At 50.8% G+C, this 13756-nt stretch overlaps 6 protein-coding genes across 6 annotated transcripts; 2 read left to right on the forward strand and 4 right to left on the reverse strand.

Annotated features, from left to right (window-relative positions):
- Positions 1–163: 163 nt before the first annotated feature.
- N7532_003691 (uncharacterized protein) lies at positions 164–2181 on the reverse strand (the record flags this gene model as incomplete). The annotated part of the gene is made up of 2 exons (XM_056616185.1): positions 164–1476; positions 1536–2181. 2 exons carry the CDS (start codon positions 2179–2181, stop codon positions 164–166), a joined length of 1959 nt encoding a protein of 652 aa, XP_056476542.1.
- Positions 2182–3621: 1440 nt separating this feature from the next.
- On the forward strand, positions 3622–4621 carry N7532_003692 (60S ribosomal protein uL16; the record flags this gene model as incomplete). The annotated part of the gene is made up of 3 exons (XM_056616186.1): positions 3622–3666; positions 3912–4087; positions 4171–4621. The coding sequence occupies 3 exons, from the start codon at positions 3622–3624 to the stop codon at positions 4619–4621; spliced, it is 672 nt and encodes a 223-aa protein (XP_056476543.1).
- An 886-nt stretch (positions 4622–5507) lies between these two features.
- On the reverse strand, positions 5508–5963 carry N7532_003693 (CFEM domain-containing protein; the record flags this gene model as incomplete). The annotated part of the gene is made up of 2 exons (XM_056616187.1): positions 5508–5780; positions 5862–5963. The coding sequence occupies 2 exons, from the start codon at positions 5961–5963 to the stop codon at positions 5508–5510; spliced, it is 375 nt and encodes a 124-aa protein (XP_056476544.1).
- Positions 5964–9480: 3517 nt separating this feature from the next.
- N7532_003694 (uncharacterized protein) lies at positions 9481–11169 on the reverse strand (the record flags this gene model as incomplete). Its single annotated transcript, XM_056616188.1, has 3 exons — positions 9481–9537; positions 9657–10528; positions 11130–11169. 3 exons carry the CDS (start codon positions 11167–11169, stop codon positions 9481–9483), a joined length of 969 nt encoding a protein of 322 aa, XP_056476545.1.
- A 129-nt stretch (positions 11170–11298) lies between these two features.
- N7532_003695 (Taurine catabolism dioxygenase TauD/TfdA) lies at positions 11299–12468 on the forward strand (the record flags this gene model as incomplete). Its single annotated transcript, XM_056616189.1, has 1 exon — positions 11299–12468. One exon carries the CDS (start codon positions 11299–11301, stop codon positions 12466–12468), a length of 1170 nt encoding a protein of 389 aa, XP_056476546.1.
- Positions 12469–12538: 70 nt separating this feature from the next.
- N7532_003696 (SDR family NAD(P)-dependent oxidoreductase) lies at positions 12539–13427 on the reverse strand (the record flags this gene model as incomplete). Its single annotated transcript, XM_056616190.1, has 4 exons — positions 12539–12726; positions 12781–12919; positions 12970–13350; positions 13404–13427. The coding sequence occupies 4 exons, from the start codon at positions 13425–13427 to the stop codon at positions 12539–12541; spliced, it is 732 nt and encodes a 243-aa protein (XP_056476547.1).
- Between the last annotated feature and the right edge of the window lie 329 nt (positions 13428–13756).

Consider the following 13756-nt stretch of genomic DNA (forward strand, 5'->3'; position numbering starts at 1 on the left):
ATCGAATTCAAATTATGGAGCAAATCAACTCGGTAACCTCGCTCGAACTTGAGCCATACATTCCATGACATTTCGCGTTATGTGCATCACAAAAGGGGTATGAATAACATGGTAAAGACAGTTTCCAATATCACATCAAATCATTCGACAGGAGAGGGCCCGGTTAAGACTGTGGCGGAGGTGGCTGTTGCTGCGGCTCCTCCGCGTTGGCTGGACGGTTGAACCATCCCGGAATCCAGCTTGCGCGATTCGCTTTCTTCCGAGCAGCTTCTTCCTCCTCAAGCTTGGCAGTTTCACTAACCAGACGCAGTGGGCGCAGTTTGTTCTGTGTCATCACAGCCCCAGTGTAGTTGTTCATACCGCTGCTCGAGCGAGGCGGGCTGGATGTCGCACCGGTGGAGCTGGTGTCGCCGTGGATATCGCTGGTAACACTAGGAGAGCTACTGCGGTTGGCACGGTCGGTTTGACTCGACATCGAAGGAGCTCGGCTGACCCCTGAGATGTAACTGGCAGCTCCCGAGAACATGCTTTGGCGCGAGCCAGGGCCCATGGCGGTTGGGCTCATGGGACCGCCTCCAGAATTACGACCGCGGTACATGGCTCCCACAACAGAGGCAGCGTTCGGGTCAACTTGCTCCGAGCGTGTGCGGCGGTGGCTAGCCCGCACTGATTGAGTTCTGAAAGGAATGCTGGGCGCAGTTTCGGGGTTCTCGTTGGCGGTGTTGTGTGGGATTGCAGGTGGTGGCATCATGCTGGCCGGGCGCGACCGGGGTTGGGGTTGGGGTTGAGGACGAGCTGGGCCCGAGATCATCGATTTGGTACGCTGCAAAAATGACTGATGCTGGGCATCGTCCTTCTCGGGAGGAGTGGGTGGCAGGTCCTTGTCACCACCCGATGACTTAGGCGCAGCGTTGGTAGCACCCTCATCATCGTTGCGATCCAGAACATGCTCGAAACCGTCGTGCTGGAGAACACGACTAATGATGCGCTCAATATAGAGCGTTAAAGCCTTGTTTTGATCCTTGAGACTTTTAATCTCGCTAACTTCAGGCTTGCGGTTCGAGTCTACTTCAGGTGCTTCATCCACCGACTCCAGTTCATCCGCCAGGGATCCCAAGCCACCACTGGACTGCTTATCAGTCTGAGCATGCTGCATGAAATCGCCCTTGTGGAAGTCGCCGGTCAGCGTCTTCTCACTCAGGAGAAGCTGATAGCTTTCGTTGTCCTCCATGAGGCGGGCGTTGGCCATGCGCGCCTCCAGAAGTTCCTTTTCCAGCTCGCGTTGTCGACCACCACCCGCATTCTCCATTTCAACAAGCTTGATTTGATGTTCCGCCAGTTCCAGACGAAGAGATTCAATCACCTTGTCCTTCTGGAGCAGAAGGTTCGAATTATTGCGAGAAGGACTGCGCTCGAGCTGCGATGATGGCGCAAATTGGCCGTCCGCATCTGGCGAGGCTCGATTGCGGAAGCTAGCTGTGTTCATAGTGAGTATGTGTTGTGTATGATAGAGTCACTGTCAAGGTAGACCTTACATGATCGCGAGACTTGGTGGCGCTCACTGTCGGCATTAATCCGGTCCTTCTGCGCCACGGATTCTTTCAGGCGCTGGATAGTCGCCTGCAGCTCCTCTTCCCGGCTGGTCTGCTGCTCCTTCTCCTGCAGCATGGCATTCCGCTCTAATTCATGGTTCTGCTCGAGATCACGGATCTGGCGGGCTTGCTCTCGAATCTCGCTGCTGAGCGTCTCAATCCGGCTGTCTCGCTCGTGGGCTTGATCCTCCAGTTTGCTCTGTTCCGCGATCGATTCATCGAGGCGCATTTGCAATACGCCGAGTTGTTTCTGGTACTGTTCGGATGCGGTCTCGGCTTTCTGAAGTTGCTCCCGCAGCTCTTCTATGAGGGCAGCACTCTGGGCCCGCGCCTCCTCCTCGGAGGGGTCATTCGAGATGCGCGGGACGTTGGACATGCTCAGATTGGATCGGATGGGTTTTCTTGCGGCGGCACGCGCAGAGACAGGAGTCGAGCCTCTGAGAGAAGGGGAGCGGTTGAGGCCATTGGTAGCGGTGCTGGGCGAACGTGCATGTCCTCGTGTGGTGGACCCGTTGGCCGAGGGCGGATCTGCGGTCGATGATTTGCTGGGACTGCCGGCGGTTCCAGGCTTGCGAGGCGTTGCTGACATCGTGCGGGTTCCACAGCCCGTGAACTCGGGGGGCAAAGTATAGATCGGAGCAGGAGAGTCGTCGAATCGCACAGACTCGAGGAGAAAAGGCCACGGGGGCTGGAGATGGTGGTGGGAGGAGTGGAATCAGTGGCGGTCAGAAAGCGGAAAATGGTGGACACCTGGTGGAGAGCGGCTTTGTATGGGCTGGGGAGACCGGAAATCGTAATGAGCGCTGTCAGAGGTTGATCGATCGCCACATGGCTAATGGAAGCGTGGAAGAATCATCGAAGACAGTGCGTCACTGGCTGGAAGCAGACTGGAATGGGAGAGGAATGAGCGATTGCAGAGAGGAAGCCGGGGACGACCAGGCTTGTTTTCGTGAGGAATGCGGGGAGGCGGAATCCCTTACTCTAATCTAAAAATACCAGAATACCTTCAGGTCAGGCTTTGGGGGCGGATGAGAGGGGCGGGAAAAGAACACGAAGTGGCAAGCAATCGCGGCAATTCAATGAAAGAAATGGGATCAAATTAGACACGAAGTCCTTGGATCGGCCGTTGGTAAATAAACGGCCGTGCCGCGAATGAAAGGGTGAATCGGTGCCTGAGGCCGCCGTTTCATGATGGTCAGCAGATCGGCGATAGTCATCTCCCGGTCGAGATCAGTTTTAGGTGTCGAGGTGTCGAGGCGTCAAGGTGTCAAGGTGTTGACTCGGTGGTCGGGCTGCCCCCCAAGGAACGGAATAACGTTATGCCGCCAGCCCACCCCTCCGCATCGGCAGCCGTGAACTATACAACTCCGAGAGGCTTCTCTGAGTCATTTGGAGATTGCGAATTTCATTGCTATTGGCTCTTGTGATAGGTAACCATCTTGCCACTGGCAGTTTTATCTTGATCGCTGCACTCCTTCAGCTTACAAATATACTCGGCGACATTATTACTAATTCAAAACAGCAGTACGTAGTTAACTGTGTGTCCGAAGGAGTGGTGAAATAGCAATAGACAGGAATCTCTCGATTCCTAGTTGATGTGGACATTGACAAAATATGTTGCAATTCTGAGTGATGACACTGTCAGAAAAAGACATTCGCTGCAGGTGATATACATAGTGAGGAGCTAGCAGCCCTGACCTCCATTTTTATGGACCTCACCTTCAACCGGTTATGCCAGTGTCCACTTTTCCTGCTGTTGTACTGCGCAGGCGTAATAAATGCGGTCATGTAACGCTGCCTGGTATTTCGGGCGCCCATCGCGTAGAGATGACAAATGCGGGCCCTCCACTTCGGAACGTCATTGGCCCGATTGTTAGGGCTTAGGGCTGTTGGCTACTCACTGCTTGGAAATCAAACAATCCCGTGACCCGCCGGCCCTTTTCTTTTCTCTCTTTTCGATCCCTCGACACCAACGACATCCAACACCCAGTTCGCAGGAAGTGCCGTCACCCCATTTCCAGCACTCAAAATGGCCCGCCGTCCCGCACGCTGCTACCGCTACTGCAAGAACAAGGTGCGTTTCGACTTTTCACCCTCCAGGAGGATTTTGTGTGCGGAAGCTCGGTTGTGGGGGAATGCGTAAGGCACCACGCTCGTGATCGCAACGGATGTGATCGTTGCGCTGCTGGTCGTCAAACGCATATTCTCTACACCCGAAGTTTTCCAATTTCTGTGATATTGCGATGGGAGACGATCTGATTAAAAGATGGGCAAATCTTGGCAACCTCGAATCTATACTGACATTCTTCTGCCGCAAAGCCGTACCCCAAGTCTCGGTTCAACCGTGGTGTTCCCGACCCCAAGATTCGCATCTTCGACCTGGGTCGTAAGAAGGCTTCCGTCGATGACTTCCCCACCTGCGTTCACCTCGTCTCCAACGAGTACGAGCAGCTGTCCTCCGAGGCTCTTGAGGCCGCCCGTATCTGTGCCAACAAGTACGTCCTACCTCCCCACCAAAGCCAACGCCCCGCGCTTTCACCAACCGGCCATGCGATTCTAACATTCTCGCTTTTTCCAGGTACCTCGTGAAGATCGCTGGTAAGGAAGGTTTCCACCTGCGTGTCCGTGTCCACCCCTTCCACGTCGTCCGTATCAACAAGATGCTGTCGTGCGCTGGTGCCGATCGTCTGCAGACCGGTATGCGTGGTGCCTTCGGTAAGCCCCAGGGTCTCGTCGCCCGTGTGAACATTGGCCAGATTCTTCTGTCCGTCCGCACCCGTGACTCCAACCGTGCCGCCGCTATCGAGGCTCTCCGCCGCTCCATGTACAAGTTCCCTGGTCGCCAAAAGATCATCGTCTCCAAGAACTGGGGTTTCACCCCCGTTCGCCGCGAGGAGTACGTCCAGCTCCGCCAGGAGGGCAAGCTCAAGCAGGACGGTGCCTACGTCCAGTTCCTGCGTGGCCACGGTCTGATTGAGGAGAACATGAAGCGTTTCCCCGACGCCTACGAGAACGTCTCTCAGGCTTAGATGGTTATGGGATGATCCAGAATACGAATCAAGAACGAAAAAATTACTTGGATGTTCTCTTAAACTGTCTTCTTCCTGTTCCTCAACTAGCTTGATATCTCGTGTGCAATTCTAAAATGGAGTTCTTCCATGGGTCTAAACAACTTCCTGAACACGATAGTATTGATCTACTGTAAGATTGGAGCTAGTGGTTCTGAATTTAGGAAGGTTTGCGTCCTTCCCGTCAACCCACACTGCAGGTGCGACAGATCCAGTGGCGTATAATCATGCACAAACGCTACGGAAGGACTGGAAAGCAATTTGGACTTATAGTTAATTTGTATGATTTGGTATATTCTGATATATATTGTCCATGTGAGACATTGTAACTCGTAAATTAACGATCGCAATGCATTTCTGGCAGCCAGCCGGTATAACAAATTCTGTGACTAGCTTAAGCTTATTCTCGTTGCATCCAAATATATATTGAAGAGGGGAACGCTCGATGGCAGCAAGCGCTGAGACGTGCGGGTCGATTCAGCAGAAAACCACCACAAAACACACGCGTAGTTGTCAGGAAATAGCGAGAAACCCAAATGTAGGGGTCAGGTCGGGGAGGTGTCATCAGGTGTATTCTAGAACTAGCTAACCGGCCACCGTATACTGCCGACTATGTCACATAACATGGATGGCACCCATGTAGTAGGGGGGAGGGTCTCCCCACTACTATATATACAAGAAGGGACTTCGGGACGAAACCATCACAACTTCAAATCTCTCACAATTATGAATGATGTAAGGTCGCATGAAGGCCACTTTATTAAATAATTGGTAAATGAAGAATCCATCAAATGAGTAAATATTTCCATTTCAGAAGAAAACCGGGCTTCAATATCCCTGTAACCAGCTACACAAAATGGTCTATTGAGATGGTGTAGTCCCACAGCGTTCTTGATGCAATTGCCCAGCAACTATCATTATCGAACATTGTCAGATTCAGGTATGTTGGTGATATGAGAGTGTCAAAGTGCAGGAGCTCACCTTCTACATCCGCCGCCGTGCAAGCATCTTTTAAGCAGACAGTCAAGGTGTCCTTGAAAGCCTTGCTTGGGCATGTGCACTTGTTATCGAAGGCCGAAGCACATCCTGCGACCAAAGCGGACTCAGACAGACATTGCATCTGCAATCCAAGGAAAATTAGCATCTGTCCCGAATGCATTTCCTCTCCTACTAAAACGGCACGAAGCTATATGGGACTTACAAGGCAGTTGCTGATGTCATCAGGGTCAACCGCTGCGCCACTTGCTTCAGCAGCAACGAAAGACAAGAAAGTCGCCAGAGGAACGAAGATAGAGAGCTTCATATCGACGGGTTGGAGTGGTTAACGACCAAAGACGCAGAGGTTAAGGATGGGATGGGACAAGATAGGTGATGAGATCGATGACCCATCAATTGCCTATGGCATGTGCTTGGTAAATAGGTTCTTTCCCAGTCCTACATTCCTTACCAGACGGGTATGTTGTGTTGTGGTAAACATTGTTGCCCTAGGGCGATCTGCGGCATGAGAAATCGCTGGAATGTGACGGACCAACGGGATCGAGATTCACCCCGCAGATGACAGGTTATTCGACTGCGATGGACCCAATAAGAATTTCATTAGACTTGGCTGATAATTGTGGCTGGCAGAGTTACATTGAACTGATCCCTTAGGAAACATCTCGCGTACCTTGGTCAGTCTTTCAAAGCATTCAATGATTTCGGGGTCCTGATAGGGGCACCACCGGTTTTACTCTGGACACAACACTGACCCAGCATTCCAGGACGTTGCTCGGACAATATTACATACGATACTTAATATCACAGCACTGTACATTTGAAGTTCACCTGTGTCTGATTCAATAGACTATGGAGGCACCGCCAGAAGCAATCTATTTCTACCCGGGATGATCTCCTCACGTCAGTGAGGAACTTCACCTTATCCCAGGGGTATGTTGTGACAATTCGACGTTCAACAGCGAATAAGAATGTAATATTGGGGTGTGATATGGGAGGAGTTTATCATGATCGAGTGGGGGCGCCGAACGGAGCAAAGCGCCGAAAAACATCAACCCGTCGTATCGGTTGCCATTTCGAGGTCCATGGATTGTGTACCAATGGTAGCTGGAAACTCAAAGTACGTAATCATATACACACACATGGACCGAGTGACCTGGCAGCACATCCGCAGGCGAGACAATCTACAACCGATCAACGAGCAGAAATCGGAGGACTATCAAGTATGGGTGTGCGACCACAAACTATTGAAGCAGTACTTCGCGAGGCGAATGTGTCAGCCTCTTTTACAAGGCGGGACATTTATAATGCTCGTATGGCTGATTGCATACAGTGACTAGGAGGACATTCCCCAGTTGAATATCTTGTCCAACAACTCCAGAGTGAGGAAAGTTGGCTACATGCCATGTGAACGGACGACGTGGGACACATCCGGTTCCTGATGTTTGCACACTAAAAGTCAATTGACTATGCTAAGTAGTATAACAGAGTGTTCCTTCTGGATTGCACGTACAAGACCAATCGATACCGAATGCCTTTACTTCATATTGTAGGCATTTCGCCAACCAACAAATCCTTCTCCATCGCGTTTTGCTTCATGGAGAATGAGGAAGTGGAGAGATACTGCTGGGCACTGAACACCTTCTTCTCGTTTATCAAGCGCCCAAACCCACTGTCCGTTTTATGCACCGATAGAGACTGGGCCTTACTATCAGTAATCGATGATCAGTTACCAGACTTCCCTCATATCCTTTGCGTGTGGCATCTAAAAAAGAATATCCAGGCCCATTGTAAGAAGGATTTCGCTACAAACGAGGAGTATGACAAGTTTTTCTCCCTTTGGATCAACCTGGCGAGCGCTCCAAAAGAAGAGATGTATACTCAATCAAAAGAGGACATCCGATTATTCCTCCGAGATAAGCCGCATATCTTTCACTACCTGGAAAGCAATGTACTCGTTCACCGAGAAAATTTTGTCGTCGCGTGGACAAGAAAGTGGCTTCATTTAGGGAATGCAGCAACCTCAGGGGTAGAAGGCGCACACTCTACAATGAAGCGCTGGATTGGCTCCTCCACAGCTGATATCTTGACAGTATTTATATGGTGGAAAGAAGCATTGTTGCGCAGGTAAATGCAATAGATGCAGGACTCGCACAGGATTGAATATTCAGTCTAATCTTTGCAAACAAAGACCTCTTTGCCTACCTTATGCGACGTGTTTCGAGATACGCAATCACTCTCCTAGTTAAGCAGTATCAGAGAGTCAAACGCGTCACAAAGGAGGCACCGTTGTTACCCTGCACAAACACCTTCACAGGAACAATGGGCCTTCCTTGTTCTCATCGGATAGCGAAATATTGCAGAGCCAATAATCCATCCAGCTTGCCGAAGTACATCCATTCTGGAGAATTACAGACGATACAACTCCCTATCGGTAAATATCTTGTTGTTGAACAGTATAGAAATGTGCTAACTAGAGATAGCCAAATACTCGAGTCCCGATTACCAGCTCCAATTTACAAGAGAAGTTCTCCGTTCATGGCTTGTGAAGGCAGACTTGAGGGCCGCAGCCCATCCCAGTTCGAGATCAAGTAGTAAACACATCCTAGTTCACAGGGAGATTTCTCTGCCTTGAGACAGGCAAAAAGACCTCCAACTTGCTCTCATTACCACGTTCAAGGACACAGGAACAATCAATGCCTTGAGTATAAGAAGATGATATGGCGGGGGAGAAGAGCTAAACATTGAGGTTGTGATGCCAGAGAAGCAGATGAGCTTATACGTTAATTTTCATGTTTCCGCTTGTATCATTAGCGTGGTAATTAAGATGAGTCAGCTAAAAAGTGTTGTCGGGAGTACAATCGGTGGTGCCCCTATCAGGACCCATGATTTCGGCCCAAGGGTCGTGATCTCGCGCCGATCGTATCCTCGGAAAGGAAATGGCGACTGTCTGAGGAATCAATTTCATCCAAGATACCCTGTAATGTCAGCGATCGCGTGTTCTTAACCTGAATCCTGGACCTCGTGTAATTGTGAGCTCACCATTTCGTTTTGAACCACTTAATAAAGCCGAAGAAGAATGGAATGACAATCGGAATGCTGATGTAGGAAGCGATGAACGACTGGTAGTTGAAAGAATTATCAAAAACGGTAAACCCCTGAATCAAGAGCAGGAAGATATTGAAGCAGAAATTACCCCAATAAATTGCAGTGTGACCAGGAGCTGTGAACGGGAAGGTTTTGATGTCGATGCCTTGTTTTGTTGCGGCACTTCGCACTCTCAAATGCACGTAAGTAATCGTGGCCAAAGCGATATAGGCTGCTGTACCGCCGAAGGAAGTGAAATAAATAAAGAGACTACCGGCAGTCGTTGTCAAGGACATCAAACCCAAAAATCATCACATGTTGGAAAAGATGATCGCCACATATGGCTCTTGATTCTTTTAACTCGAGGAATTGTGAGAGTGATAGGTATGGTCCTCTGGAGCTTACCCTAGCAAAAAATTGCGGGTGCTTTTCTTTTCAAGGCGAGCGAATAAAAAGTAAAGGACATGCCGATGAAGACGATCAGGATTCGATACAGGATTGAGTTGGTGGCCTTGTTAAGTTTATTAGCGAGGAACTTGAATATGAGATGAAAACCATGAGATGAAAGACATGGGATGAAAAACGGACATACCCTGGGAACGTCGCGTTGAGGATTTTTGTATTCACCAGCTGCCACAGAGACGATTTCTGTACCAACATAGTACGCAGCAGCAAGAACAAATATTTGTCCGAATCCGTATCGATGGCAAGCATCTATCTGCCAACGCAGCATGACTATTTCATGTCGCAACAGTGTCCTCATCCACAGCTCTCAACTTCCCGAATTTCCGCACAACCTGTAGTGTAGCATAGTAGCTGAACAGAAGTGCCAGCATCCACAATCTATCCACAATCTAAAGTTGATACTCGCAGTTGCAATCAGTGCTGTGGGAACAGCCTGCACTCCAAAACCAACAGCAACTCCAGCTGTCTCGATTCCTCGCAGCAGCGAAATGCATCCAATCTGGTCTCCCGGAGAATCTGTCAGATTGCCAATACACCAGTAAATGAAGTTCTCCACCATGCCCAGACTGATGCGCTCGAAAAGGTAAACGCCAAATCCACGACCGAATGTGCGTTGATTATCCAAATCTAGAACTGGTTTGGTGTGTCGGTACTCATCTTGAATGATAACAGCCCATATCCAAGTTGTAGTATTCAGCAGAGCAATCAGCACAAACGTTAATATGGCTCGGATTTTGCGATTCTTGTGCCATGTCAGATCAACTAGCGAGCCGCCGAGCCAGGTTGCGAGCGTGCCCACTACGGCAGACATGAAGCTGCCCAGTGCCCGTGCTCTCACAGTGAAATAGGTCGCGAGGTAGGTCGCGAAGTAGGTCCCAGGGTACGCTTGGATCCATCCAAAGTACCAGAATAGAGGGACGAGTAGGAGGATTGACTTCCTCCGCATCAATTTCCACATGGCATTGGCCTCTGTTCGCCAATGAATGTTGCGCGGCGCCTCGATTTTGGTATCGTCGTCTCGCTGGACCTTCTCGGGATTCGAAAGGAGAAGTCCAATAAACAGGCCGAGGCACTGGTCTGCGATAAATGCCAAATAGTTCTGGTAAGCAACCTGACCACGCTGGTTGACATTATGGTTAATTCCAAGCGCAGCGGCGCCTCCGATGATATTGCCGAAATTGCGAAAAGTAAACCACGTGGCAATATATCGACCCCGTTTGTGTTGTTCTGGATAGCCCGTTGCCACAGCACCTTCGACACTCCAGAAGAAACCGGCACTGATGCCACAGGTGGCCGAGCCCAGATAGACAAGAAATGTCGCTCCTGTGCGGTTGTTGAGGTACAAGCCAGCCGCATAGAGCGGGTAGCCGATAGAACCGAGAGACAGAGTCCAGCGAAAACCGATCGCATATTGTGAGCCAGGGCCCGGTTAAGCAAGTGGCTGTCATGAAGGCATAGAGAAGAGCGTTGGCGGCGTTCACCAGGTCAGGACTCTGTGAGCCGCCCACCCCGAGGCCATTCATTGGACTCCATATTCCTCGTGCGCAGAAGGCGCAGAGTCCGACAATTAGGATCTGGAATAGTGTGCTGCGGAAAAAGGGCGGTCGATGTTTTCTCTTGCTGTTGTCTCCTGGAACTGCTTGGATATCGGTTTGGACTTGATCTCCTCGTTCAATTTCGTTTTCAGCGCCATGAAGAAGATCTGGAGACAAGAGTGGGACAGATAGTGACGCACTGGGATTAAGTACTAGTTAACCAGAAGAACCTTGCCTTGTATGCGCATAGTACTGTTATCATATAGGTACCGCGTGCCTAGTCCTCAGATGATTCCCCGCAAGCACGTACGAGCAGCTGGAAATGACACAATCCATGTTCCCTTGGCTCGAATTCGTACGACAAGCGACATCGCAGTCGAATATCGTACCGGAGTGGTCGGCTATTGCCGGCCAATCATCCCTCGTCATTTTGGCGTGAATGAGGAGGAAAGAAGCAACTCCTCATTTGGGCCGAGCTGCAGGACGACTACTTAAGGCCTCGGCTCGACCGCCAGTACTTGCCTCCTGCTCCATCCCTCTGTATACAGCAAGACCACCATGATCGCGACCACAAAGCAACTCCATATCGAAAAAACAAACAGTGCAGATTTTCCGACTGTGTCGTTCGAGCCCTTCGAGCTACCTCCCTCCAACCAGCGTGTGCTGGGACCTCCTCACCCGTCACATACCGTGATCCCGCTGGCGTTGCGTCTGACGAACGAAGAGCCACGGCCAAGTCTCGATAGTGTCGTGCAAACCGTTAAGGAGGTGCAAGAGAAAGATGGAATCTTCACCAAAAGACTCTCACGCCACGGCACGCTGCTCTTCCGAGGCCTCCCGATCAAGAATGCCGAGGATTTTAGTAAATTCGCCCATGCGTTCGGATATAAGCCACATGAGATTATTGGAATAGTCGTCGACAGACCGCTGCTCGCACCAAATGTGGCGCCCGCCAACGAAGCTCCCAAGGAGGTGCTCATCTACAATCACAACGAATCCCCCCAAGTCCCGCACGCACCGGAATACATCTTCTTCTACGGCCATCGCGCGCCTAAAGAGGGAGGCGAGTCACCTATTTCGTCTTCCCTGGAGCTGTTTAATCGAGCGCAGCAAGAAATTCCAAATTTTATCGCCGAGGTCGCGGAGAAGGGAATCCTGAGCAGGGTAACCTACAAACTAGAAAAGCAATACGAAGGCGGCTCCACTCTGCGACAAGCATTCGGCAAGGAAATTGTTGATGGGGACGACGAGGATACCAAGCGACAGAAGATCGAGGCTCAGATTGCTCGATATGGTCGGGGCAAGTATACGACGTGGGAGTGGACAGAGGACGGAATCGTGCTCACACATCGATTGCCGGTTATTCGGGCGCAGCCCGGCACGAACCTACCTACTTTGTTCACGGGGCTGGCCGCATACTGGAAGAGGACTCAGTTTGATGCCGAAGCTCGGAAGAATGTCACACAGCAGCTTTACGGCGATGGCACGGTCATCCCGGAGAAGTACCTGGCGTATCTTGCTAAGATTACCGATGAGATTCGAGTGCTGCATCGCTGGCAAGAAGGGGATGTTTTAGTTTATGATAATACCATTGCTCAGCATGGAAGACAGCCATGGAAAGGTGAACAGAGCGACCGGGTTGTGTTGGCGAGCTTGTTTGACGGAGAGAATGTCCCCGGGCCGTATGGCTTTGGGGACTGGGCTCGGGTCGTGCAGGCCTTGGATTGAGCAATTCAGAACCACGCAGGTAAATTGATGCAGGATACTGTTATGGCTGATTTGTTGCTATTGAAAATATTCAGCAAACCCATCCGCCGTCCACATTGTAAACTGCGCCTGTCACAAAGGACGCATCGTCGCTCAGCAAGAATGCAATGACGTTGGCCACTTCGATCGGCTCTGCGCGTCGCTTCTGTGCTGTGACTGCCAGACCGCGCTTCACGTCCTCCGGGTCTTCTCCCTGTGACATGGGAGTGTTGACCGAGCCTAGAAATATAGATTAGCACAACATCTTCAAGTTGATTCGAATTGATCTCTCACCTGGCGAGACACAATTGACTCGAACGTGTTTATTTTCCTTTGCCGCCGTTCTTGAGAGCCCAATTACAGCGGCCTTGCTTGCGCAATACGGAGAGACACCGGGAGATCCAAACTGACCGAAGACGCTTGCTGCGGAGACCTTTCAAAAGTTAGTATGCGAACAGATCACACTCTTCAATAAACGCTTACGATGCTGCCACCAGCAGTCATAGCCCGCAGCTGCGCACGCAAACAGAAGAAGACTCCGCGCGTGTTAACTGCGAAATTGAAGTCCCAGGTTTGATCGCTGACTTCTGTAATCGGTGTAGCCGGTGTGATAATACCAGCCATGTTCACGGCACCGTCCAATCTGCCCAATTTCTGGACTGTGGACTGAATCCATGCATCCACTGATGAGCTGTGACGCACGTCGACGACGGTGTAAATGTGCTTGTCACTCCCCGTGAGCGACTCGAACGCAGCTTTCAGGCCGTTTTCGTTGATATCTGCGAGTGACACAATCGCGCCGCGGCAGGCGAGGAGCTTTGCCGTGGCAAGGCCCATGCCAGAGCCCGCGCCAGTGATTGCGATCTATGGGGAATATCAGTGACTATGAAGCTGCGTTAGATGTAGATAGTACTCACCACTTTGCCGTCGAATGAAGCCATTTCCGATGTCGCTGGGATTTATTGTTGCACTTCGTAAAATCCAGGATAAAGGCTTTCGTCTCTGAAAAACCTCGCCGACTTGCGGGGTGATACCTGCTTTGCCATTTCATCTTCATGTGCCTGTGCAGGTTGATGTAGAGGGCAGGCGCAGTTGAAGCGGATCGGGCAGGTGTTGCCGCTGGGTACTCCTAATGTAGAAATGGCAAGTGTCCGCGCTATCGTCCCACTTGGCCTCCACCCAACTTGCACCTAGATTTTCCCCGCAATCTGTTGCTCTGCCGATGATGTTGCGACAGGCCTGGGCTGGGGCATTGCTTCTCGACACGTCC

This window comes from Penicillium argentinense (assembly GCF_028826775.1).
Source record: "Penicillium argentinense strain IBT 30761 chromosome Unknown utg000004l_segment0_segment0, whole genome shotgun sequence".
NCBI classification, from domain to species: domain Eukaryota; kingdom Fungi; phylum Ascomycota; class Eurotiomycetes; order Eurotiales; family Aspergillaceae; genus Penicillium; species Penicillium argentinense.